General features: G+C 35.6%; 1 protein-coding gene across 2 annotated transcripts; it reads left to right on the forward strand.

Annotated features, from left to right (window-relative positions):
* The first annotated feature begins 1,204 nt into the window (after positions 1–1,204).
* Positions 1,205–26,719, forward strand: LOC145558212 (MAP3K epsilon protein kinase 1-like). Of its 2 annotated transcripts, none has more exons than XM_081619364.1 (25): positions 1,205–1,514; positions 2,074–2,208; positions 4,096–4,116; positions 4,742–4,815; positions 4,922–5,012; positions 5,089–5,172; positions 7,011–7,112; positions 7,249–7,380; positions 9,523–9,594; positions 11,165–11,268; positions 12,742–12,826; positions 13,276–13,644; positions 14,980–15,306; positions 15,389–15,433; positions 15,911–16,090; positions 16,197–16,280; positions 18,096–18,187; positions 18,490–18,573; positions 19,897–20,225; positions 20,307–20,711; positions 21,661–22,046; positions 22,249–22,383; positions 24,275–24,681; positions 25,340–25,454; positions 26,185–26,719. In XM_081619364.1, the coding sequence occupies exons 1-25, from the start codon at positions 1,455–1,457 to the stop codon at positions 26,365–26,367; spliced, it is 4,101 nt and encodes a 1,366-aa protein (XP_081475490.1). In that variant the 5' UTR covers positions 1,205–1,454; the 3' UTR covers positions 26,368–26,719. The 2 variants fall into 2 exon arrangements, with proteins under 2 accessions (XP_081475490.1, XP_081475489.1); XM_081619363.1 differs by having other exon boundaries at positions 1,214–1,514; positions 20,298–20,711.
* The last annotated feature ends 225 nt before the right edge of the window (positions 26,720–26,944 follow it).

Genomic DNA, 26,944 nt, shown 5'->3' on the forward strand with positions numbered 1-26,944 from the left:
AAAAACAAAATATAGATAAAAGAATTAGAAGGTTGTATTATATTTCAACTAATTTGTATCATTGTTATGTCAGTAGTGTAATAAATTATTTGTAATTTAAAGGATTTGCAACTTAAGTCGTGTATGAGAAATACGTAACTTTAGAGTTATAACTAAAGTTATGACTAAGGGCTTGTTTTGATTTACTGAATTGAGTTGATCTGATCTAATTGGAGCTGAACTGAACTGAATTGAGTTGAAATGAATTATTTACAGAAGGAAATTAGGAACTGAACTGAACTGAAATTAAGCTAGCATAAAATGACTTGACAAGACATGAACACAACCCGGAACTAGTGCTGATCATGACCGACCCGACCAAATTTGGGCCGGCTTTGGGCAGTTTTTTCAATTTTAATTTTTTTGGGCGGGCTTGGGAATACGTTTTTATGCTATTTTAGTTCATCTTGTGGCTCGGTCAATAAGCCCGCACGACCCAGCCATTTTGGACGGGTTTGGGCATGGATTTTTGGCCCAAATCTAGGTTTGACCCGACCCGACCCAAGACACAGACAAAATTTTTATGACTTTGTCCGACATGAATTTAGCCCAACCTGCCCATTAATCAGGTTTATCCGAAACTTTTAGCTCCAAGTGAATAAGAGATTAAAACTTTACCTAAACATAGGTCCTGTTTGGTAAAAGTAGCGGTAGCGGGTAGCTTTTAGCGGTCGAGTAGCGGATAGTTTTTAAGGTAGCGAGTAGCGGTCAATTAGTAGTGGGTAGAGGTTAGCTGTCAAAGTAACGGTTGATAGTATGAGTGTTTGGCAAAAGTAGCGGTTGCAATACCAAAATATATCAAAATTTATATAAACATTGTTTTAAAATTAATAAAAATTTGTCAAACGCTACCCGCTACTTCTAAACGCTACTATTTTTAACGTTTGAGAAAAGCTACATAAACGTTACCTCTATCGCTAACCGCTACTAAAATTGCTACCTTGCCAAACACTCTCAAATTTTTTCTAGTAGTGTTTTGACTGGTCAAAACGCTAACCGCTACCTCAAACGCTACCACCAAACAGGGCCATAATCATCTAGATAAAGATCAAAATACAACCCTAAAAAAATGAAGATATTCCATTTTCCAATCACAGGTTGTCGCCCGGCTGTAATCCATCGTCCGGGAAGAATATCACATCACTTATTTTCCCATTTCCATTTGTATTACATTGGACTGTCCCCACCTTATATTATTATCACAACCATATTATTCATATAATCATAATTATATTATATGATTTGCTAAATTAAATTAAATCCTTAATTATATAATAATAACTTTACAGCAAAATTCCACCCCTAACTTTTCTCTCTCCTCTTCTCCCGCATTTTCTCCGGCGATCAGCTTTTTCCGACTCGCCTGAATATGGATTCATAGTATAAACCCTAATTCGACTTCGCAATTTTCGACAATGTCTCGTCAAATGACTTCTTCGCATTTTCATAAATCCAAAACCCTTGATAATAAATATGTAAGTCCATGCTTTTCTTCTATTTTTTGATTAATTAATTGCTTTTTTTGTTTTGGGGATTTTTGCTGATTAATTGTGGTTTCTATGCTTTTTAATTTGTGAAAAGTGAATTTTGGCTTTTTTTGCTTGGAATTTTGATATTGAATTTGATATGAAGCTAAATTTGTGTGTTTTAGTGTTTAATTGTCGAAATTGTTTAATTTTTGTGTTTGAGTAATTAGTTTGAACTTTGGATATGAAATGTAGTAAAAATGTAAATTTTTTTCTTGATTACGTAAGACGAGGTTGTGATTTTGCCGGTTTTCGGTGTTTATTTATTAGTTTGGTGCTATTTGTATGCTGTAGTTGTTGTGCTTTGTTTGAAGGAACTGAGAAATGTAGTAAGATTATCAAAGATTAGGTTTTTGGTATATGCTGAATATTAGTTAAATTTGATTGAATTAATTGGTATGGAATCTTCTTGGGTTTGATTTGGATTGTGAATTTTAATGAAAGACGAGGGCTGTGCGCCTCTGCCTACGTTTGATTATTATCCGCTGTGACTGTGCTTGATACGCAGATGCTTGGAGATGAAATTGGAAAAGGAGCCTATGGTCGAGTATACAAGGGTTTGGATTTGGAGAATGGAGATTTTGTGGCTATTAAGCAGGTTTCTTTGGAAAATATAGCTCAGGAGGATCTCAATATTATTATGGTCTGTTCTTTTTTCTTGGCTATCTCCCTTTACCGCTTAAATTTTTACTTTAATGATATGATGGAATCGATGTGTGAGGACATATCTCTTTGCTTTGTGTTTCCCTCTCATTGCTTTAGACTTTAATACTCCAATTTTTACGGATGCAAGTGCTGTTGTTTGTATCTTAGATGTAGCCTTAGTCAAAATTTGTGACCTTGATCTTTTTTCTATGAAACCAAATTCATGCTCTTAATTATGTAAAGGGAACAGTAGACTTAGTTTTATACCTTCAGACAGTTAATAGTACTTGGTATTTTCACGTGTCAAAATGTAAAGTTACTGTTTTGGTACATATGCTCCTTTGCCCCTCCATGGGATTGTTAAATCCTCGTCTTGGGAAATTAAATTGAGTAAGCTGATGTCACTAAGGACGAATTCCGAGTTTTCTATTCTTGGCAAGCTTCTTTATTAGGCCTTTGTTTGATGATCAACACTTGTTAAAGGGCTTAAAAAATACCTTAAGAGTTGAGTAGAGTGGAAGAGGTTAATTTTATTATCTGGTGCTTCTGGTAGTGCTATTCTGTTAGAGTCTTATCTGGTGCAGTATGATTTTGTTGTGTGGATGAGAAGTTTGAGTGGACTGACAATTGAAGAATAACTTTAAATAAAGATTACGTAAATCTAAGTTGTTTCTTGGCTAGAGTTTGGTGTACTATGGTGTGCTTTTTCAAGAACTAATAATGGTGGCTTTTTTTTTACAAAGAATTATGTTAGTGTTTATATATTTATTTTTTAAGTTGACACAATTGGGTACAAATTAAGGAGAGGGTTGAGAGAAGGAGAAAATACAATTTTACCTCTAATATAAAAAAGCTACCCACCCTCCTCTTTATTGACACCCCCTTCAATCACCCTTCTAACTACAAATATAACCAGCCACCAACACCTATACCTTTGCTCCACTCAACGACCACCACGGCCTTTGCAATTAGAACCGTCTTCTTCAACCCTTTACCCAATTACAACCTTCGGCGAAAGGAAACTCACAAAGTATTCGATCTAACATCTCCCTCAATTCTCCAAACCAAATTTAGAAATAAAATTCTTAATTTTCTCACTCTTCAATGAAGAATTTTCTGGCAAAATATTCAATTGATTGGGGCTTCGCTCAAACACTTGAGGATGACTTTTATTTTCTTCGGGTCTTTGCTCTATTTTTTCTTGATCTCATATGCAAAGTGGTGGAGGCCATGTAGGAGCTAGGTGGCAATGGTGGATGAATGCATGTGGTTTGAGAATATAATGTTGGTGGTTTTGAGGGAGGAGAGAGAAAGTGAGATGGTGCTTTGGTTATGGAGGGAGAGGATAGACAGTATAGTGAAGTTTGGAGGAGAGAGGAGAGAGGAGAGAAAAGGTGCTATTGGGAGGAGAGAAAAGAAAATTGAAGGTTTAATGACATTTCACAATAGAAAGTGTACCCAAGATACAAATGTGAACAGATAATAATTTTCCCAAAAAAAAAATACGTGTCAACTATAAATGGAGAAAGTATTATATAATTGGTGGTTAACGTGGCTGAGTGATGATTACCCCCCTAAAAGGCCTGAAACTTGACAAATGATTTATTACGATTTATTCTTGATATATATGGTTAGCCTTGTATTATTTTATATTATTATGTTTATTTATTACTTCTTATTGTTTAACTTGTATATTTTGAAATGTTTCAGTTATTATGTATGGAAGGTCATATATTGGAAAGTTTAAGCTTATTTCTTGCATTCCCTCACCCTCGATCCATCATATCATATTGCCTTTGTTCCTTCTCTTATTCAAATAAGACTTACCTTTGGCTTATTTTGCAATTATACAAATTGGCTTGGCGCGTGGAATGCATATTTACAGCAAGAAATTGACCTTCTCAAGGTAAATTTCGTCTTTGCAGAATTTGAATTCTTATAAGCTATCTGCACAACTGTTACAATATTATTCTTGTAATGTTTTTTTAATTGAACATGAATTTATTACAATTTGCTTTGCATCTCTATTGAGAAATGAGAACTCTTCTGCCTGCATGTGGAAATGTGTTTCAATTAGGTAGTGATTGCTTGATATACTATAAGATAAGTGGAGGATAGTATGATATAGAAAGCACCCTAAAGCAAACCAATATCTATGCATTTCTGCTAAACTAGTATTTTAAAGTATTTTTTGAGAAATGTTGTTGCTTCATAAACTTACAGTCAGTTTTCAGCATCCTGATGCTGAGAACTGTACATCAGCATCCACTGAGTGTGTGTAACAGCTCATCAGTTTATTTTGTTGATTTAAATGACACTCATGCATGCTTGTGTGTTCACACATTCATACAGACTTGCTTGCATGTGCGGTGTCACTTTGCTGGCAACTTGTTAACGGAATTTCTTTCTTTAGAGTGATTGCTGCCTTTTGGTGTAATGCTGCTGCTTTTATGTAAACTGATGCTTGTGTGCAAACCACTGTGTATTCTGCATTATGCGTACACTTTCTGAGCATATTGTTTGTTTTGCAGAACCTTAACCACAAAAATATTGTAAAATATCTAGGATCCTTAAAGACGAAAAGCCACCTTCACATTATACTTGAGTAAGTGATTCTTTTTAAAGCTTGATTGACTTGATGCAGAGATTGCGGACAGTGTATGCATCTGAGTAAATAACTCATATTTAGTTGCCAAATCCTATTTTTACAGATATGTTGAAAATGGATCACTTGCAAATATTATTAAGCCAAACAAGTTTGGGCCGTTTCCTGAACAGCTAGTTGCTCATTACATTGCTCAGGTCTTCCTTTTCACCACATCATCTATTTTATTGTTTATTCAATTGCTTGTGCTTATCTATCAATACTTCTGGTTAGGTTTTAGAAGGCCTTGTCTACCTCCATGAACAAGGAGTTATACATCGCGACATCAAGGGTGCCAATATACTTACTACAAAAGAGGTAGACTAGTTTGTATTTCATTAATTTTGTAGCAATTGTGATACAGTTGTCTTGAAATCTTTGGAATGCGTGACTTGATTCATATTGACTGTGAGGAATGTGTTTGTTTCCTAAAACCCCCTCCTACTGGTTCCTATTTTACCGTTGTTAAAGAAGAGCAAATCAATTTTTATATTTTATTACTCCTTATACCACATCGTTTAGCCTCTTATTATTTTTGGCTCTATTCTACCTTTCTGTTGCCCTTGATTTCTAGGCATGGAGTTTTGGAATTTTTTTCTAAATAAAGATTGAGTTTTGAAAATGAATGATTGAAGAGCCTCCTGGCTCTACCTGGGCTTATTCCATCGTCTCTAATATTATATGTGTTCTCATGACCGTGAAATTTTATTCTGGCCTTTTCAATTCTTAATTTATTAGATTTAGAATTTGTATAGGTGCTTGGATCTATATGGTTAATTGGGTGATTGAGGCGGTTTCATAACTTTCATTGTTGAGTACTTGAGCTGGCTGGTAGTGCTTGGATTTATATGGTTAATTGGGTGATTGATGTGGTTTTTCTACATTGTTGAGTACTTGAATTGGCTGGTATTGTTTGTGACGGAGGATTAGCAAGAAAACATTCTGAATATGATATTCAGGAGTAATTTAGTAATTTTTTTGAAAAGGACTTGTTGTAGACTAGATTGTTTAGTCATCAGTTCTTCATTATGATATTTTATATCGAAATGGAGTCAAGGCTGGAAACTCAGATAAGCTTTGGATCCAGGAAAGGCTATACGGAAATCAAAGGCTTTTCCTGGAGTGTTTTCTTAGCATGGAAGCTTCAAAAGGAAAATTCTCTTCTAAGGATGCTCTGAAAAGAAGAAATATGATTCTACTAACTACATGGTCAGTTGGGCCATTACTTACAAATAGATGGAAGTGTTAGTTGCATATATTCTTGTTGTTTCCTAGGTTTTCTCATTTGCATTTGATTTTGTATTTGTTCGGAGTTTATTGTAAGAAAATTTGCAAGGTCAAAGTTCTGTTATTGGCTTTAGGCAACCAGGTTTGTGTAGGTAAAATAAAAAATAAAATCTAGTATGGAGGAGCTTTCACGACATGCCTTTCTTGGGATTTATTGAGTGTCTCATTCAGATGCTATCTTATGTGTTACTTAGGTAATAATAGTTGCTTTCATGTGAGCTGGGTATGTGAGATGGTGCCAGAAGTGTAGTGAGAGTTTATGTTTTTTCCCCCTTCTTTTTGACGCAAAGTTTATGTTGTTGTTGTTAATGGCGTTTCCCGGGCTTGTCAATGTATCTAAGTAGTAACTCTTGGACTCTGTGTTTTGAGCTTGCCAATATGTTTTGCTTGTATAACTCCATGGTATTAAGTCAATACTACAAGGGCCCCCGACATCAGCAAAGCCTTGATATAAAACGAATTTAGATAACAAGAGAAAGGGAGTGTGACAGAGTGTTTACCATAATCTAAGAGTCCGTTTGTGCTGTTATCATCCTTAGAAGATTGGGTTGCCAGGTGTTAAGTACCAAATTTTGTCTTGGAGACCCATGGTGGCAACCAGGAAGTCAAATCCCAGAGGGTCTTGCGCGATTTAGGTGACTTTGGTTGGCACCTGGTGTAAATGCTATTCGCCTATATCCAAATTAGACCAAATGTCTGCGCTTAGTTGTGAAAAGCCCTGGTAGTTTGAGTGAACTAGGTACCTGTCAGCCCAAGTTTGTTTCATTTATTTGTTTTTTTTTTTTTTTTTTTTTTTGTCTTTGTTCTTTGCTATATGCTTTCAGTTGTTCTATCAGAACAGCTCTATAATTTGACTGTTAATCTTACAGGGTTTAGTCAAACTTGCTGATTTTGGGGTGGCCACGAAGTTAACAGAGGCAGATGTCAATACACATTCTGTTGTTGGAACGCCTTATTGGATGGCTCCTGAGGTAATTTTTAGCATTCCTTCTTGTTCCTTATGACGCAGCTGGTAGTGAAATTGTTAGCAATTTGCTTATATGAATTTTCTGCCTGCTTTTCAAATTATATTTTTGTGATATTTCTGATATTTGTAGCTCCTTTCAGGTGATTGAAATGTCAGGAGTTTGTGCTGCATCAGACATCTGGAGTGTTGGATGTACTGTGATCGAACTTCTTACATGTGTACCACCTTATTATGACCTGCAACCTATGCCTGCTCTCTTCCGTATTGTTCAGGTTTGGTAATCTGCACTATACTGTTACTGTTGTAGTCAAGTTATACATGCTGTGACTGGGAAGCTGTTTTGTTAGTTCCATATAATTTTTATTTGCGGGATCATGTTGTGTGGCAGCTTTTCCATTTTTTTTTGGAAATTTTGCAAAATAACACCACAAAAAATCAATTGATTATAACACCTCCAAAAAAAAAAAACTTTAATTATAACACCACAAAATAACACCGAAATTTGATTTCACCACCCACTTAACGGATTCTTGGATGGACCCCGTTAGTGGGACCCTAACACACACGTGTCAATAGGCTATTGGTTAAAAAAATTAATTAATTAAAAAAATAAAAAAAAATTAAAAAACCTTAACCGGCTAACCCCAGCCCAGCCCCACCACTGACACCGTAACCCCCGCCGCCGGCATCGCCTGCCCCCACCTTGACCGCCGAATTCAGCCCAACCACCACCTCTTTAACTGGCGACTCCCCTGGCCTTCCCCCTCCTCCCCGAAAACCATCCCTACCCATTCAAACCACCCAACCCATTCTCCCCCTCCCCGAAAACAACCCAACCTTCACCGAGAAATCGAAGTTTCTGGGACTTCGAAGGTCGATTTCATCCTTTTCGGCCGTTTTGAGGGCGGAGGGTAAGGCCGAAATCGACCTTCGAACCCCAAAGTGGTGGAATTCGTGATTGTTTGTACGTTGGGTGGTTTCCGGGGAGAGGGAATGGGGTTTCGGCGACGGTGCTGGTAGGGGGAGAGGAGTTCGACTACGGTCTGGGTAGGGAAAAGGAGGGCGGCGATGGTGGTGATGTTTCTGTGGTTGGGCTGACGACAGTGAGGCTGGCCGGTGGTGGTGCGGCGTAGGAAGCCTGGTGGTGAGTTGTGGCTGGGTTGGGTTTGAGGTTTTTTTATTTTTTTTTATTTTTAAAACCAATTGAGATGTGACACGTGTCTATTAAGGGGTCCCAGTAACGGATTCCATCCAAGAATCCGTTAAGTGGTGGTGAAAGCAAATTTTGATGTTTTTTTTGTGGTGTTATAATTAAAGTTTTTTTTGGGTGGTGTTATAATCAGTTTTTCAGCTTTTTAGTGGTGTTATTAGCAAAATTTCCTTTTTTTTTTAGCAAGTGTGGCCCAGCACTACCCCAGGATTTTTACTGTTAAAGTTTGAATATGATAATTTGAGCCAAACTTAAATTTTTGACTAATTGTTTGAAACCATAAAGTTTCTATCATTACCTAGTTAAACATAGCAAATACAATGTAACGTAACATAGAAAAAAAATTAGTGCATAATAAATACTCGCATTTTTTCATATATAAGGGGGTTTCCATGTGGTACCTATGCTTTCTCATGTATCACATGGTTTGTGTCTAGTGAATTAGGGGCTTTCCATGTGGTACCTATGCTTTCTTACGAACATATTTTTTGACAAATTTGTAAAAATTAAGTGATTGACTTTTGATACCTTCATTTATACTCTTTCCTGTTTTATTCTGAAGAGAAGGTAAATTAAAATTTTGTCATGTGAAGAGAAGTGCTAGTCACTAAATTTCTGTAGTGACAATTGAGTGATTGGACTGGTCACTGTTGCCCTTTTGTACCATTTTTTTCTCTCTTTGACTTCGAGAGGACATCCCTAATAAACAAAGGAGAGTGAAGGAGCATCTAGGAGATAAAACTTGTTTAAATTTATTTTTTTCCAAGAGGCTTTAAGCTTTCTCTCCCACAGCTAATGTTAGTTTTACAGGCACCACTATGGATTTTGTGTACTACAGTACCATTACAGCTCTATGATCTTTAATATGGATCTTGTAGTTCTGACATGAAAGCATCACATACTAATGAATAGTTTCACAAAAGTTAAAATTCAATTTCTGCTCGTCTTATTAGCATGTTTTTTAGTATGTAATAAAGAATTATATACCGAGGGGGTGTCAACCATTTACAAAGAATGGTTAAGGGAAATATGTCTTGAGTACACATTTCATAGATCCGGACAATTTCTGCTTTTTTACAAGTTATTGTATGATATGATGTTAAATCCACATATTTGAAGCTGGTAGATCATAATGTCAGGAGTCTTTGTTACTTAATGCTGTTATGTGTCATCTTAAATTTGAATTTCTTCATCTTTTTATCAGGATGAGAATCCTCCAATTCCAGATGGTCTTTCTGCTGATATGGCTGATTTTTTGCGACTGTGCTTCCAGAAGGTAAGAAATTGTGAAGTTTTCATTGTATTTTAGTCATAGAAATGGCATAAATTTTCCTAGATATAGTTTGATTGAACTCGTGCACAATGGCTGTAATAGTGGGATTAGTGAGGCCAATAGTTTGATTTTCAATTCTTGGCTTCTAAGGGGCCGTTTGGTTCGCGAGGGGTAATCGGAATGGAATGAACAAAGGGAAAGACAGGGAATGGAATGAAAATACCTAAAATTTTCTATGTTGTTTGGTCTTAAAAACAAAGGGAATGAGGGCCACCAGTCCCACCACCACACCACCACCACACATCCACCTCAAACCTTCATTCTCCACCGTTTCCAGCCACCAAACCACTCGCCGCACCTCCCTCCCCCTTCGCCTCCCTTCGCCGGTCATCCCCGCCCCTCGCAAACCCTCCCTCAACCCCGAAAAACCACCATCAGCCTCGAATAAACCCTAGAAAATATTCTCCCTCGCCGTTTGAGGTGCGACAACCTCCGACGAGGGTTGGAGAAGGTGCGAAAAGGGTTGGGGGAGGTGCGAAAAGGGTTGAGGGAGGTGCGAAAAGGGGCAGCGAAGTGCGATTCCGGTGCGAAAAGGGGCAGCGAACGATTCGATTCCGGTGCAGGGGAGAGCCGGTGAGGGTCGGCGAGGGTCGGGGGAGGGGCGGCGAGGGTCAGGTAGGACGGTGGTTGGGTTTTCCGGTGGTTGGGTAGGTATGAAAGTGGTGATGTGGTGGTGTGGTGGTGGTAGGGAATGGGAATGGAAATACCTAGGGGGGGTGGGGAATGGGCTTAGAAGAATTTGGAGGAATGGATGGGGGAAAGGGAATGAAAAAAAAGGGCTAACAAACAGCAACAAAGGGAATCAGGGTGGTTGATTTCCTTTCCCTTTGATGAATACCCCCAACCAAACGGCCCCTAAATGTATTGCAGTGAAAAGATCCAAGATATTTTCTGGTGAATGTACTGAATAGTTCTTTTTAAGATAAAGGATCTTTTTATTAAATAAGAATGAAAGTAGATTACATTTATAGAGGTTTTTGCTGAAGAAAAATTACATGTTAGTTACACTATATTATTAAATCTCATCATGAGAAACATTTTTGGAATATAGAACCAAAGAGAATGCTAATTGCTGAATAATCTATCTTATTTTTAGGAGCTTAATGACTTGCCAATCTTTTTTAGGCAACTTTGTGGTCTCCGTCGTTCCTCAATATCCACATAACTTCATGATTTATTCTGAATATATGATCACATAACCTACGTATATTTACGTAGTGTGTGAAATGCTGCTATGCATTCTCTTAGATTTTTTAATCCAGAAAAGGATTGCTATTTCTTTTTAATCTTGAGTCTTGACAAATACTATATATGTACATGTCTTTGAGAAGAAAATTCTTCTTGATTGTTTTAGGTGTGCAACCATCATCTTTAATAAGAACCTATTACATGCTCATCTAGTGAAGTTTGTATGTACAATTCCACTGAAACTGACAAGAAAATGAGGCATTTCCAATGGGTGGGTGGGGGATCTAGTGTAATAGTCTCTCTGAACATTTTTAGCTCATTTCAGGATGCCAGACAAAGGCCTGATGCCAAAATGCTGCTTTCTCACCCTTGGATACTTAACTACAGGCGTACATTACAGCCATCCCTTCCCGCAAGTGATGCAATAAGGTACGGCTGCCTATTTGCTAATTTCTTTGCAGTTATGCTATCAAAAATTACATTCTTCTAATTGCTATGAAGTCTTTGTTTCACATGCATGGAATCTTTTCTTCAATTTTCCGGTTCTTCTAGGCTTACATAGTTGATAACTTTATATGCATGGGATCTATTTGATCTCAAGAGAAGGTTTAAGAAAGTAAGTTTAGAAATATGCTGATGTATTGGGATCCATATTTAACACAACATTTAGAAATATACAGCCCCTTTTAAATTTGTACTCAATTATGTGGAGGGTCTTGACTGAATAGTGAATATGTTGATCAAGAAAAGATAGGGAGGCTAAGACCCTATGTAATAAGACAAGTGGAGTGGAAGTGTTATGGAATCATTGTTCCTCTGTTTGTGCTATCTGATGCTTTCCCCTGCATATTTGCTAATTGATGAACTGCATGATTGTATGCTTTCTTTGCTCTGTAAAGAGGTCTATTAATTTTATATTGTATAAATTTTTATTTTTATCTTAAAAAGAGTTGGACGCAAGGGACTGGTGGATGTCTACTTGTTAAATCCGTTGTGAACTTGTGGTTATGTTGTAGATGAGTGAAGACCAATTAGAGTCTGAGTTTGTTTGGAAAACCTGAGGCTTGAGATTTAGATTTCACGAGTTTGGCATCTAAAAAATTTTATGGGGTCAAGGCTTTGGAAGTTTCCTTTGGGTTATAGTCTCATACACTTGGCTCACAACATATGACATATGACCTTTAAAGATTCCATTGAGTGTCGCTAGACCTTTGTGATTCTTGTTCCCGTCTCCTCTTTTCTTTACGTCATTGAGATACTGGAATACTGGATGGATAATGTTGCATATTGGCTGGAGAAAAAAGCTTAAACTGTGGATTTTTTTCTTCTATTTGACACTGCATATAGATCACATGATGCTCCTCCCTGCTCGAATATCAGGCAATTACTGTTTCTCAATGATATTTTATGAAAAAGTGAGGGACAGTGATTATTTTTGTTCAAAACTGTATATTATCATAGCATTAACAAGACAGCAGACATTTTCGAAGAGACTTGTGAGGTTTTTAAGGAGACATGGGTTAGGTTAAAATTTGAAAACACTGAACAATATCTGTGTATATTTTTTCAATTTGTTAGCTCAATTGTTGCTTATCTCGGAGAAGCAAGGTGTCACTTTTATTATATGATTCTTTGCTGCAGAGAATAGGTTAATAATTCCATGCATCTTCTGATTATTGTTTTGGTAGTCCTGCATAGTTACAACTCCTTCAGCCTCTGATGAACTGTGCACTTTATTATGTCCTCTATGTGTTCCATGTTGTTACTATTATCTCTAATCGAGTTTGATGAAACATACGTCTCAAAGGACCAGTTGCTCATGGTCTCAGGCCCTTCCATTGTGATTGGAACTTTCAGTGTAGTTTTCCAGGGATAAAAGTAATTATTATTACATTATTGCAGGAGTACACAGGAAGATGCATTGATGGAAACAGAATTGTCTAATGGGGATGAAAATGGTGTAGCTGAAAGCCAATGTGTGAAAGAAGTAAGTTTTCCTGCTCCTGACTAAGCTATGTGAAAATTAGGTTGAGGCAAAAAAACATAAAATTTGTAACTTAAAGTTGCTTGTTCCTATATTTTTGATGCAACTTTGTTTGTTGCTTCAGATATTTATACTTGTGTTGATATAATTAACCATTATGGTTCCCTTGATTTTTTCCCACATATTTTTCTGCCAAATGTTTTTTAAAAAATCTGTAGCCTCCCAGCGTTAAATCTATTCTGTTGGGCAGTAGTTTTAAAATTTTTGGATAAGTGGCTGAACTTAGTATCAATGGCCAATTCCTGGTGGCCTGTCCTGAAATAGGTGCTCGTTGACTTTTACCATTCTGCTCTTTGCAATTTTCATTTGAGCAGTGCAGATCCTCTTTTTCTCCGGTTCCCCTTTTTTGCTATTTTTCTTTCTGTTATTTAAATAGTTATTTTAAATGGCAGGTTGCCAGAAGGGAGGCCCTGCTGAATGATGATGCTGATGCAAGTCAAGCTGACGGTGATCAAGGGCTGTCTGAGGACGGGATAGGATATTGTGGAGATTTATCAGCAGACCAGATTCCAACACTAGCTATTCATGATAAATCCATTGCTGAATCCACTTTTAGTGTAGAAAGTGTCGTGTCAGAGAAGCTTAGTGATAGGCATACAGTTGATCCTGATGAAGTGTTGACCAATGGTGAGCTGGGATCTCCCAAATCTAAGCGAAAGGATGGTGTATCTGGAAAAATTGACGGGAAAGGAAGCACTGTACATAAAATGAATAGTTTATTCAGCTTTGGGACAAGAAATCAAGATGAGAATCTTCAGAAGGTGAGGTTCTTTTACTTTTTTTGATCGTTTAATGTGATACTTCACTTCTTGATCATTGTTAATGGTTGTATAGTTTAATTTTTGGTTGAAAATTATAAATATTTTTTTTAGGGCTTTTCATGTTTTCTGTCTTCTAGGAGATTGCTAATTGCCAAATTTTTCCTATGAAAGATACTTCGTATTTTTTTTTTAGTTTGATCAAAATATTATCGTAAAGATTTGATGTCTTAGATTGTATGTATCAGAAATTATTACGTGCCCAAAGTATTTATCTTTCCAAAAAATTATATTCTTTCCGATATAGAATAATTGACACACTTCCCCTTCTTTTGGCCGTTTCAGAATAATTAACACACTTCCCTCTTTTGGCCATTTTGAAATAATTGACCTTAAACTGTAAGGGGCCATGATTATAGAATTATATTTACTATACTCATTGTGACCCACTAACTTTTACTACTCTCACAGTCTCACATGCCCCATTCTTTAATAATATAAACTGAATCTACTAATTCCTCTACATTAAAAAACTCATTTATGGTCCAAAATGGAGGGAGTACTGCCTTTTTCCCATATTAATTTTTGCAATTTGATTTTCGTGGGCTCCATGGCACATATTTAATAATTATTTTCTTTGATAATATATTTATGTTTATGGAGTTATAAAGAATTGATATTTAAAGTTTACATACTGAAATAGTAATGAGGAAAAAATTGTGTTAATTATGTTTTTATATCGACCTTTTGAAATAATCCCCTTTTATTTTATTTTATTGTTTTTATTAATTTTTTTTAATTTAACAACTTATTGATTATTGAAGTATTGCCTTTTCTACACTAAACATAAAACTGTATATAGGTATAATTTTTTTTTTTTTTTTTTTTTTTTTAATTTTCAAAAAGCTCTATTTTTTATAATTAACGATCAATCATTTTAAAAAATTAATAAAGCCAAAATAAAATCTTTTTTATCCACCAAAATGCATAAATAGTTTGTGGGATTACCCATAAAAGTCTTGTAATTAGTATAAGATTTCGTTGGGTCACCAAACTAGCAAAATTTTCAGGCTAATTATTATGTTTCAAAGGGAATCTGGTGTAGCCATATTCTTTTAATGGAAATTTCAATGCCATTAGTGTGTGGTCTTTTAATTTATACTTGGTGGTATACAAAATGTTACCAAAGTGGAAATTTGAAAAACGTAGGTCTATAAGTGGAACTTTTCCATACCTCAGGGCACCAAAGCAGAAATTTTCTTATTGAATTTCAGTGATAAGCATTAATAGTTTTCACACTTGTTAATAATTTTACAAATAGTTAATTTTGTTTTGAAGGCTGCAAAAAAAGGCATATCTACGGGGAATGAGCTCAGTAAATTTAGTGACACACCTGGGGATGCATCTTTAGAGGATTTATTTCATCCACTTGACAAAAATACAGAAGATCGGTCAGCTGAGACGTCTGCTTCTACTTCCAATTCACATGTCAACTCAAGCAGTGCAGCACCCGAGTCTGGAAAGAATGACTTGGCAACTAGGTTAAGGGCTGCTATTGCACAGAAACAGATGGAGAATGAAATGGGGCAAACAAATGGAGGTAACTTACTCCGTGTTATGATACGTGCGTTGAAGGAGGATGTGATTGATATAGATAGCAGTCTGGTATGTTTGTAACAGTGATGGTTTTTTTTCTCTGCATTTTTTTCTAGGTTGCATCTGATGCTTGTAAAAACTTGCTCCTCAGGTTTTTGATGACAAAATGCCTGGAGAAAACCTTTTTCCTCTTCAGGTATGTACTATTTTATGAACCCTGAGTTGTGATGTGAACTTATCATCCAATGTTTTTATGAGGAATCTATTGCTGACCGCTTTCTCTATGTTGACTATTTTAACTCAAGTCAACTTTACAACTTCAAATGAGTTTATGCTTTACTTGTGAGAATACATCTTTCTCTAATTATGGTGCTGCCGTAAATAATTTAATTTCTGCGAATGTTTTTGTTCGAGTATTATGGCAATTTCAGTGGGTTCTTTATTCCCGAGGTTTCTTTTGGTATAAGTTGAATTAAAAGTATATTATGTTTTGTGGATGAATAAGCTTTTTCTGATGACATGAAATCTTCACTTATGCTGTCTGCAACCTCCATGTCTTTGCTTATTACTTGTAAACCTCCAGTGCTTTCTTTCACATGCGCAAAAATATTGTTCCTCGTCTATTGAGTGGTTGAACTAAATCAACTAATTATCAATAATCTATTCTTGACAGGCTGTAGAGTTCAGCAGATTAATTGCGTCTCTAAGACCTGAGGAACCAGAGGATGTGATCGTGAATGCATGTCAGAAGCTCATCACATTCTTTAATCAGCGTGCTGAGCAGAAGGTTGTTTTTGTCAAGCAGCATGGGTTGCTTCCTCTCATGGAATTGCTTGAAGTTCCCCGACCTCGTGTATGTAACATTGTAACAACTCTATATTCCATTTGGTAGCTTTTGAACAATATATATACATATAACAAGGCATAACTTTTAATTTAAATCCTTTACATGAGTGCAGGTTATCTGCTCTGTACTACAAGTGATAAATCAAATAATCAAGGATAATACTGATTTCCAGGAGAATGCTTGTCATGTTGGCTTGGTGAGTTTCTCTTTGTTCGTGAAGTACTATACTTCTTTCCTCAAATGATTGTAATTTGTGACTGGAGAACATAATTTTAAGTGTAAATTTTGGCCCTGCTGGAGTGCTGGTTATCTGAATTTTATATACTCATACTAATTAATTACTTTATGGCTGTCATTTTCGGTTGTTTAAACCTGATTGAAGTATTACCAATCTTATAATTGGTTATTTATTCATTGTTGAACTGCTTTTTTATATTATTGTGCATCATTGTTATTCTTACTGCCCCATAAATGAAAACATTAATGGAATGTACTAGATCATAGGACAATGGAAAAAGCACTTATCTGGATTTATTTTTCATTTTCCTGTGTTAATTTATACCAATAAATGAGTGTGCTGATAGCCTGTTACTCTCTTCTATTTTTGACAGCTTGGAATGAACTTATTTTCACTCCATGGAGAAAGTGATGGATATAGGTGGTGGGAATTGGGAACTGTTCTAGTATCTTTGTTCATAAGCATGCTAATGAAAAATTTTAGAGGGACATGTGTGTGGAACAAGTCTTCTTTGCAACCTTTTGCCCTCTTCATTTGTTAGGTGGGTGGGAAGAAAAGTTGGGCTTTGGATTTATGGCAAATTGAATGATGATAGAATTTGGATATAGACATTCTGAGGGGGACATTAGTTCTCTTAAGTTAAGGACCCTGGCAACCTAAGAAAGCATTATATATATATATATATATATATATATATATATATATATATATATATATATATATATATATATATATATATATATATATATAGGGGAGGGATCCGGTGAGAATAGGTTCATATGTGAGAATTCATACTTATATGAGAACTGATTTAAAATTTAGAACATATGAGTAAAAATTTAGAACATGTGAGTAAAAATTTAGAACATGCAAGTTAAAATTTAGAACACGTGACTCAAACTAAAATTCTGAACATATGAGTAATAATTTAGAACATTTGTGTGAGTAATATGTTTAGAACATCTGATTTAAGAATTAGAACAAGTGATTAAAAATTTATAAAATTTGCTTTATGAAATTTTAAACATATGAGTAAATTTAGAACATCTGATTTAAGATTATGAACATGTGAATAAAAATTTAGAACAAACTGATATAGAATATAGAAAGTGTGAGTAAAGAATTTAGAACATATGTGTAACAAAAATAGAACATACGCTTTAAAATCTGGAACATATAATTAAAAATCTTAGAACACACGTTTTATAATTTAGAACATATAAATTAAAATTTTGGAACAAGTTATTTAAAATTTATGACATCAAACTTAACTAATTTATGGTTTAGAACATGTGAATACTAAATTAGAACATTTGATTTAATTTAGAACACCTAAGGAAAAGTTTAGAACATCATATTTAAAATTTAGAACATACGAGTAAAAATTTAGAACATAAAGAGTGTTCTCACATAAGAAAAATTCTCATATAAGAAAAATTCTCACGAGAGCCTTCCCCTATATATATATATATATATATATATATATATATATATATATATATATATATATATATATATATATATATATATATATATAAAATACATTTTAACCAATTGTTGTAAATACACAAAACTATGCCCATTAAATAATGTGGAAACTAAAGAACTGATAGAAATTCAGACTGAAAACATGTCAAGTATTTGAAATTATAAATTTTTGGTTTCTGTATTAAGGTCTTTATCTTGGAACCCTTTGATGTATAAATTGTATCTTTTTTGGCAAATAATGTGTGGTTGTGGTGCAGTAATGTTTTTTGATGTTATATGTCACAGATTCCTATTGTGATGGGTTTTGCCGTTCCTGATCGTCCTCGGGAAGTTCGTATGGAAGCAGCATATTTCCTGCAGCAGCTCTGCCAGTCCAGGTTTTATTTCCTGTATTTTTGTTCTTTAATTTTGTTGGTTTGATTGGAGGACATTAGAGTCCCTGAAACTATCTTTTACAATATATAATTTGTTATTTATTTGGTTAACACTGTATTTGTCAAATAAATTAGAAGTGGGCAATATTATAACAATAAACATAACCGATGAGAAAAGTTGCATTTTAATCTGTGGAACCTTCAATATAGTAGGCATCATGAGAAGGAAGACTACTGTCACTTCCAATACTTCATTCCTGGAATTTGTTTTGTCGTATTTGACCCTGTTGATATTCTCTCTGCAGCTCTTTGACCCTTCAAATGTTTATTGCTTGCCGGGGAATACCAGTTTTGGTGGGATTTCTGGAAGCTGATTATGCTAAATACAGGTGAATGATTGCCTGACCTACAACCTTTTATTGTTTGAAGTGATCTAGTATCTCCCTATAGATCTCCACAATATTGTTTTTGGTTAGTTTATATTGAAAGCTTGATGTTAGCTTTCACACTTGGGCTCTTTATTCCTAACCCTAGGAGCAGGAGCCTGATCATCCAGCTCTTGATGTGAATTTTGTGATCTCTAACTTCAAATTAGATTGATAAGTAACAAAAATCTAGACCATTGGATCACGTGGTTCATTTGCTGCAAAACAAAGATTAAGAATTTCAGTTGTTTTGAAATTAGTATTATTGTAATGGGAAGAGGAATTTAAAGTATAGTTTTATTTTTAAATTATTAAAAGTTGCAATCGTAGCAGTAAACTAAACCTCAATAATTCGACATAGTAAATCTGAAAATAAGTGTGCCATCCATACTTCATATGAAAAAACTCAACCCTTAAAAAGTACCTTTTAGAGAAGAGCCAAGTGAAAGAAAGATAGTAATGTCACTTCTTGATAACCACATGATTGAAAGAACAATCGAACATGCTGATCTCCAAGAATTATTTTTCCATGACTTATGTTAGACGCTAGCTTTGGAGCAAAGGCAGAAGTTGGGAAAACCCACCTGAAAGAAATGTAGCCACCCTGTTGTGCGAACAGAGATGGTACCATGTTTAATAACTTGACACATGACACATATTAGTGGATGATTCATATTTGCCAAATCTGCAGTTTCTCATTAGTATTTTGCCATCCCAAACAAGATGTCCATGCAAAGGCTTTTACTTTGTATGGGGCATTATTTTTCCAAATGAAGGTGGCTATAGGGAGACAAATGGCATGTGTAAATTTTAGTAAGTGATCATAGAAAGAGATGCAATGAAATGAAGAGTTTCCACGATGGCTATTTTAGTAAGTGATCATAGAAAGAGATGCAATGAAATGAAGAGTTTCCACGATGGCTATTCTGTGGGTTGTGGCTGGATCAAAATCGACGTATGTTTCATTACTAGGTGCACGTCACTCACGTGTGTTATGCTGTGGGATAATGTCACTATGTTAGCTTCTATTTGGCCTTAAGTGGCAGGGAATTCCAAATTATTCTACAGGGAAAATTAATGAAATGGGCTAATGTGTAGTTTGATTTATTGGTCACTTTATGAGGACACCTTGTCCTCTTTTCGTACTTTGTTTTGTGCAGGGGGTGAAAGATTTGCTGTATTGAATTAAGTTTTTGCTTGCAGGGTAGCATGTTCCCTGCTATGTGTTGCTATTGCTTGTTATTTTAATAAAGCTTATATTTATCTAAAAAATTTACTTTTGTTCAGGGAAATGGTTCATCTGGCTATCGATGGTATGTGGCAGGTTTTCAAACTTCAGAGATCAACACCAAGAAATGATTTTTGCCGGATTGCTGCCAAAAATGGGATATTACTGAGGCTTATCAATACTCTCCATAGCTTGAATGAGGCGACTCGACTTGCTTCCATATCTGGTGTTAGTGGAATAACATCAGATGGTTCAGTTCAAAGGCCGCGTTCTGGACAGCTAGATCCTAGCCACCCTGTTTTTAGTTTAACTGAAGCAACTCATTCTGGATCAGATCCAGTTGATCTCAGGGCCAGACACAGTGCAGCTGAACACTCATCATCAACTGGTATGTGACATGCATTTGCTCCACATTTTTAAAAGCGAGTTGTACATCAACCTGAATTCTAGTATTTCTCAGTTGATGCAGATAAACCTCAATCAAGTCATGCAATTGTTGAATCCTCAGCCTCTTCCAGGTCAGCTGATGCTGCGGACAAATTTGTTAATGTAGTTAAAGAGGCTACTCGAGCTGAAATTGATCTTAGACAGCAGCGAGCTGCTAATTCTTCCAATAGAACGTCAACAGACAGGCCCCCAAAAGTAGAAGGTGGTTCCAATGGGCTTCCCTATGCAGTTTCTTCTCAACAAGACCAAGTTCGTCCTCTCCTTAGCTTGCTTGAAAAGGAACCTCCTTCTCGGCATTTCTCCGGTCAGTTAGATGTGCGCCAGTTTGCAGGCATGGAGAGACATGAAAGCATACTTCCTTTGTTGCACGCATCTAATGATAAGAAGGCAAATGGTGAACTCGATTTCCTGATGGCAGAATTTGCAGGTATCATCTCTATCTGTTTTTCTCCCTCCCTTTCCTTCTTGTGTATGTTGGTGGGTGGGTGGTGTAGTATGTTTCAGCAAAAATTCTTTTCTTTACTTTTAGGTCATGAATTAAAACTCCTGTGTGACAACATGTGATGAGGATCTCAAAGACTGATTGAAGGCTTTCCTATTTTTATAGCAATCTGTAGTGAATTAATTATTGTATCTTGAATGAAGGTGGGAGAATTAGGTAGGGCTTTATATGAGGTGGCAAATTGGCAATTCAGATTGTATTTGGTCAGGATAATCTGGTATTGAGTTGCTTGGCTGAGTTTCACTAAGTTTTGAGTAATTAGGTGTGTAATATTAGTTTAAAAACTTCTCTTGCCTTAGCATCAAACATTTGGAGACAAACCAATGTTATGTCTTTAAAAAGACTGTTATTTTGTCACACGCCACTTACTGAGGTTGGTTGTGACTTGCATGCAGAGTTAAACTATTGTTTAGCAACTCGTACTGGCTGCTCTATTGATCCCCATATTGCTCCATTATTTCACAATTATGTGTTTTGCTAGGGTATTTACCTTCTTGTTGCCCTTTAATATTTTTTAACTTCAAAACTCGCATCCTAAATTTGCTCGGTTAAAGAATAAAACCTGTATGAAACCCAGCCTTTGCAGTACACCCTGATCAATTCTCTCTTCGTGAATTTGAAGAGGTTAAAAATCAAATGCTGAGAAGTGAGGATGCAGTATAGTTCTGCGATGTCTTGTTTGAGTTAACTTCCCTTGCTCAATACATATTATGTTGCTCCACGAAACTAAAGTATTAGTCATATTACTTCATGACATGCATTTTAGATGCTCAAGACAGTATGGTGTCTGTCTACAGTAACTATTTCTTTGAACACCCAGCTTTATTACTCATGCACTTTCTGCTTGAATTTTTTTGTATTTATTTCTGTGCAGAGGTCTCAGGACGTGGTAGGGAAAATGGAAATTCTGAAACACCAAGAATGTCAAATAAAGCAGCAGTTAAGAAGCTCATGTCAGTAGCTTCTAATGATGGAGCTGCTTCTACATCTGGGCTTGCTTCACAGACTGCATCAGGTGTACTCTCAGGTTCAGGTGTTTTAAATGCCAGACCAGGGAGTGCAACATCTTCTGGGCTTCTTTCTCATATGGTCTCTGCAATGAATGCTGATGTTTCTAGGGAGTATCTTGAGAAGGTAGCAGAACTCCTTCTTGAGTTTGCTCAAGCAGATACCACAGTGAAGTCGTACATGTGTAGTCAAAGTTTGCTTACCCGACTATTTCATATGTTCAACAGGGTTGAGCCCCATATTCTTTTGAAGGTATACCCTATGATTGTTAGTATTTTTATATTACCTGTGATTGTTATTGATCTGTTATATATAACAAATTAAGTATAAAATTCCAATTGACAATGAAATGATTCTTATCTTTACTCATGCTCATTTGACCTATTATCTAACTTCACAATTTGAATGTTGATGAAAAATAATTTTAACATTAAGCTGATATTTTCTGTTGCAGCTGCTTAAGTGTATTAACCATCTATCGACTGATCCTAACTGTCTGGAGAATCTTCAAAGGGCTGAAGCAATTAAACATCTTATACCTAACTTGGAGCTGAAGGAAGGGCCCCTTATTTCCCAAATTCATCATGAGGTTGGGAATAACTCTCTCTCTCCTTCTCTATTATATTTTTTAGTGGTAGCACTGTCATGTTTATTGTTGGTCATGTGGTTCCTTCGTGCAATGAGTTACCATGTCGCATTGAGCTTTGAGAACATTTCTATACCTTCTATTCCTTCGTAGATAAAACATACTTCCTCTTTTTTTTTTTTTTTTACTTGCAGCACTTTGACTTTATTCTACACTTTAACTAGCTTTGATTATTAATAGTTAAGGGAATATATAGTGATGTAGTCATTTGGGATCTTATTAGATTCTCAGTTCATGCTCATGGAAGTGACATAGATTTACATTGGTTGTCGCGAATGTACTGCAACCCTCCTTGGCATCGGCAGTTAGTAAAGTAGTAAACTCACAAAGGTGGAGGCAGAGTTAAATTCAAGTTATAGACATAGTGATGAATCTAGAATCTCACAAAGGTGGAGGCAGAGTTAATGCCAAATTATAGACATGTTGATGAATCTAGAATCTATAGGTTTCAAGCTTAGTAAGAGTAAAATAAAGTACAGGGAGTGTATAAGGAGGCCAAGGGAAGATGTTGCGATAGTAGAAGGTAACTTGGTTAGAGTTGCCTAGTAGTTAATTTGTTAAGTAGCTTGGATCGATTCTACTAACAAATGGAGACATTGATTGGGTTGCTCAAAGTGAGAGCAGAGAAATGGGTTACCGTATGGTTGTAGTGTATATTCAAGGTTAAAAGAGAAATTATACTGGACGACAATTAGAGCGGCATTATTGTATGGGTCACAATGTTTGCGTTTATAAGATTAGTGTAGCAAAGATGCATATGTTGAGCAATTATTGGTTTGTGTACTTAGGTATTGTGCACCCAATTAACATAAAGGTTAAATTCATGGAACAAAGAGACTACAATAAATGAACATGAACCCCAAAAGCAACAAAGAACATGTTTAAATGCAAAGAACGTGTCTATACTCCCAAGTTTACGCCCAAAGAACATGTAGTTCAAACCAAAACACATGTCCATGTTTTATTTATCTAAAAATTAATAGAACATGGGTTGTATTGACAATAATTTAAATTATAAAACATATAGTTAAAAATCAAAGAACGTATAGTTTGATACCAAAGAGCAGATGTTATTTTGACTGGGTGCACCATGAGCATTGTGCACCCAGTTGCACCAACTAATTTAAAGTATGTTGAGATGGATGTTGAGGAACACGTTGAGGAATAGAATTAGGTTTATAGCAGTGGAAAGTTGGAGTTGTAGATATTGAGAACCAGATACAGGAGGTTACGATGATTTGAGCATGTGATACATAGGGGTAACTGAAATATCAATCGTAGTCGAGGAAAATGAAATATTAATTGAATGGAGAGAATATAAAAGGACAAATAGAAAGTGGGCTTACAAGGTGATTTAGCATTAGATTGTGGATGACCATATGTGAATATGTGATAGACTATCAGCTCCTGCAGCAGACCCATATCTTTGGAAATAAGGCTGTGTCTTTGTTGTTGTATTTATCGTTACGTGATAAGCTAGTTTGCATCTAGTTTTTTCTTTGCTACACCTAGGCTGCCTTTTTCTGGTTGATTTTACTAGTACTAGCAAGCAAATGTCATATGGTTTGTTTGTGTACTAGTACTAGCAAAGTAGCAAGTAGTGCTTGTTAACTTCTATTTTAGTAATAACAAAGCTTCATTCATGTTGTATTCTTTCATGAGGTTAAGATGTGAGTTCCAAACTAAATCAGTATAGCTTTTCAAGAAACTGACAGAGAGGGGGTGTATTGGGCTTGTTGATATTGGGATTTCCTCCCCTCTGCTGCTACCTCGACAATCTTCATAGTGCTTCAGACTATATTTTTGATTGCTGACTTGGTTCATTTCTCTGTAGGTCCTCAATGCTCTATTTAATCTCTGCAAGATAAATAAGAGAAGGCAGGAGCAAGCAGCTGAAAATGGAATAATCCCACACTTGATGAATTTCATCATGTCAGATTCTCCCTTAAAACAGTGTGCATTGCCTTTGTTGTGTGATATGGCACATGCATCACGTAACTCGAGGGAACAGTTAAGAGCCCATGGTGGATTGGATGTATATTTAAGTCTTCTTGATGATGACCTTTGGTCCGTGACAGCTTTAGATTCTATCGCTGTTTGTTTGACACATGACAATGACAACAGGAAAGTTGAACAAGCTTTATTAAAGAAGGATGCAGTTCAGAAGTTGGTCAAGTTTTTTGAGAAGTGCCCGGAACAACATTTTGTGCACATATTGGAGCCTTTCTTGAAAATAATTACGTATGCTATTCTACCTTCATCCTTATATCATGCTTTTTTAACCTACAACTTCTTATTAGTGTTTTTCATAGCTTCTATCTTAAGCTAGCAGCTGCCAGATTCAAAAATTGCTTTTTACATAGTCGAGTTATTTAACTGCTTGTCTTATATTTGTTCACTTTTAAAGGACTCAAACTTAATTAAGTTCTTAATGGAAGTGGTGGTGCAAGAAAGTGAGTATAGCCTTAAAATGTAGCTTTATGAGTGAGCATTGGTCTTGCATGTAACAGGTGCACAATAAGTTTATCTTTCACCCATACATAAGTTACTCTACGAGTTTATAAGTGACCACTTTTAAGTGAACATGCAGAGTAACCCTTTTATGTGTTTAAGTGGTCATTTTAAAAGGGTAAGATATCACACTGCAATTATCGATTTTACTGTGAGTGGTTACTTCTGAGGACTATGAAGAGTCCATTATCCAACTTAAGGTAGGGAACCCTATCTAAGCTAAAACATCAGCCCTTCATGTGAGACTCAATTGCTGTGTCTTGCTATATATTATAGTTGGGGAATTATTTTTGATTATTTATATGTGCAGGCATGTGAAATTGGAGTTCTGTATTTTCTTGTAATTGTGTTTATATTTTTACTACCATTTGTTTCATACCTAATGCAGGAAATCACCCCGGATAAACACGACATTAGCTGTCAATGGCTTGACACCGTTGCTTATTGGAAAGCTTGATCACCAGGATGCTATAGCTCGGCTGAATTTGCTTAAGTTAATTAAGGTTGGTACTTTCAGCTCTGCTTTATAGACATATAAATTTAAAATGTTGATGCTTGAAATTTAAGTGTGGATGTTTCATATAAAAGGAATCGTTTGAAGTTTCAATAGATTTCTGTTAGTCCTTATTGTCTCAAAATCTGGTATTTACAAAGACCTGCATATTTAGTTATTTACATCTTTATTCTTTCAACTGTCTCTTTTCTTCCATCTTTATTCAGGAGGAATTTTGAGTAACATACTCTCCATATGCATTCTTCTGACTTCTGTATTATTATATAATGTGGACTAATCTAAAACAGTAAAATGGCTCATCAGATTTTCTGCATTTTTAAAATGTTGTGATATTAGTGAACTTTCATTGTAGATCATGGTTCAATATAGGATACTTCTTTGTCATCTCAGGATCATCTTAACCCTTTCTTTGCCTAGGGCTGGATTCTCTTTAACGTTTTACGTTGATGATGCAATAGTACAAATGAACATATATTTTCGATTTACTGCTGATGTCTTATTGTTCATAAATGTGTCGAAGTGATGTCAAAGATCCTTGTATCATTTGTGTTTCTTTGGTGCCATTTCTGGGCATATTGTCACAAGATGACTGCCTACAATTTTTAGGGGAATGTTGCTTGTAGTATCCAGTAGTTTTTTATGGATTACCCACAGAAAGGATGGGTTCTATTGATTATTTTGTTTTCCTGACTTTTGCATGTCTTGCAAACTTTTTACAGGCTGTTTATGAGCACCATCCTCGGCCAAAACAACTGATCGTGGAGAATGATCTTCCACAGAAGCTCCAGAATTTAATTGAGGAGCGAAGAGATGGGCAGAGATCTGGTGGGAGTGGCCAAGTCTTGGTAAAACAGATGGCAACTTCGTTACTTAAGGCTCTTCATATAAATACAGTTTTGTAAATTCATCATTTAGAAATATGTTTATTCAATTTTAGGTTTTCTCTGTAATTATTCTTCTGTGTGTATGGACTCTCTGATTCTGTAATTGAATATCATGTATTTGTTGTGGCAAAGAAGGGTTCGTGGAGTGGAATGTCTTCAGAACATTGTCCAAATCAACTTTTTGCTAATTGATATAATTTCCTTTTATTTTTTTGGTCCTGTTATGAGAGCTTGTCTACACTACACTTTAGGGTGCTTCGGCTTTTAGGTAGCCAAGGACCAAATTATATTATTTGTATGCGTCGAACAAAAAAAAGGCAGCCTCTTATTTTGATGACTGACTAATTAAAAGCCTTGAAGGTCTTCTTTCTGTTTGAATGTGTTAATTGTCAAGTTATTCTGCTTCATATTTATAAAATATTGGTTGTAGCAAAGATTTCTATTGCAATTGAATTTCACAATCAACTAAATTAAGCACAAGTGAGCGCATATTAATGAAAATTTGGAGTAAGAAAGTTGTCACAACGAAAATTATATGCTTCTAATAACATTTTTGTCTGGTTTTTTTTTTTTTTTTTTGAGAATCATATGCTTT

Source organism: Chenopodium album, chromosome 9 (genome assembly GCF_948465745.1).
Source record: "Chenopodium album chromosome 9, dcCheAlbu1.1, whole genome shotgun sequence".
Classification (NCBI taxonomy): domain Eukaryota; kingdom Viridiplantae; phylum Streptophyta; class Magnoliopsida; order Caryophyllales; family Amaranthaceae; genus Chenopodium; species Chenopodium album.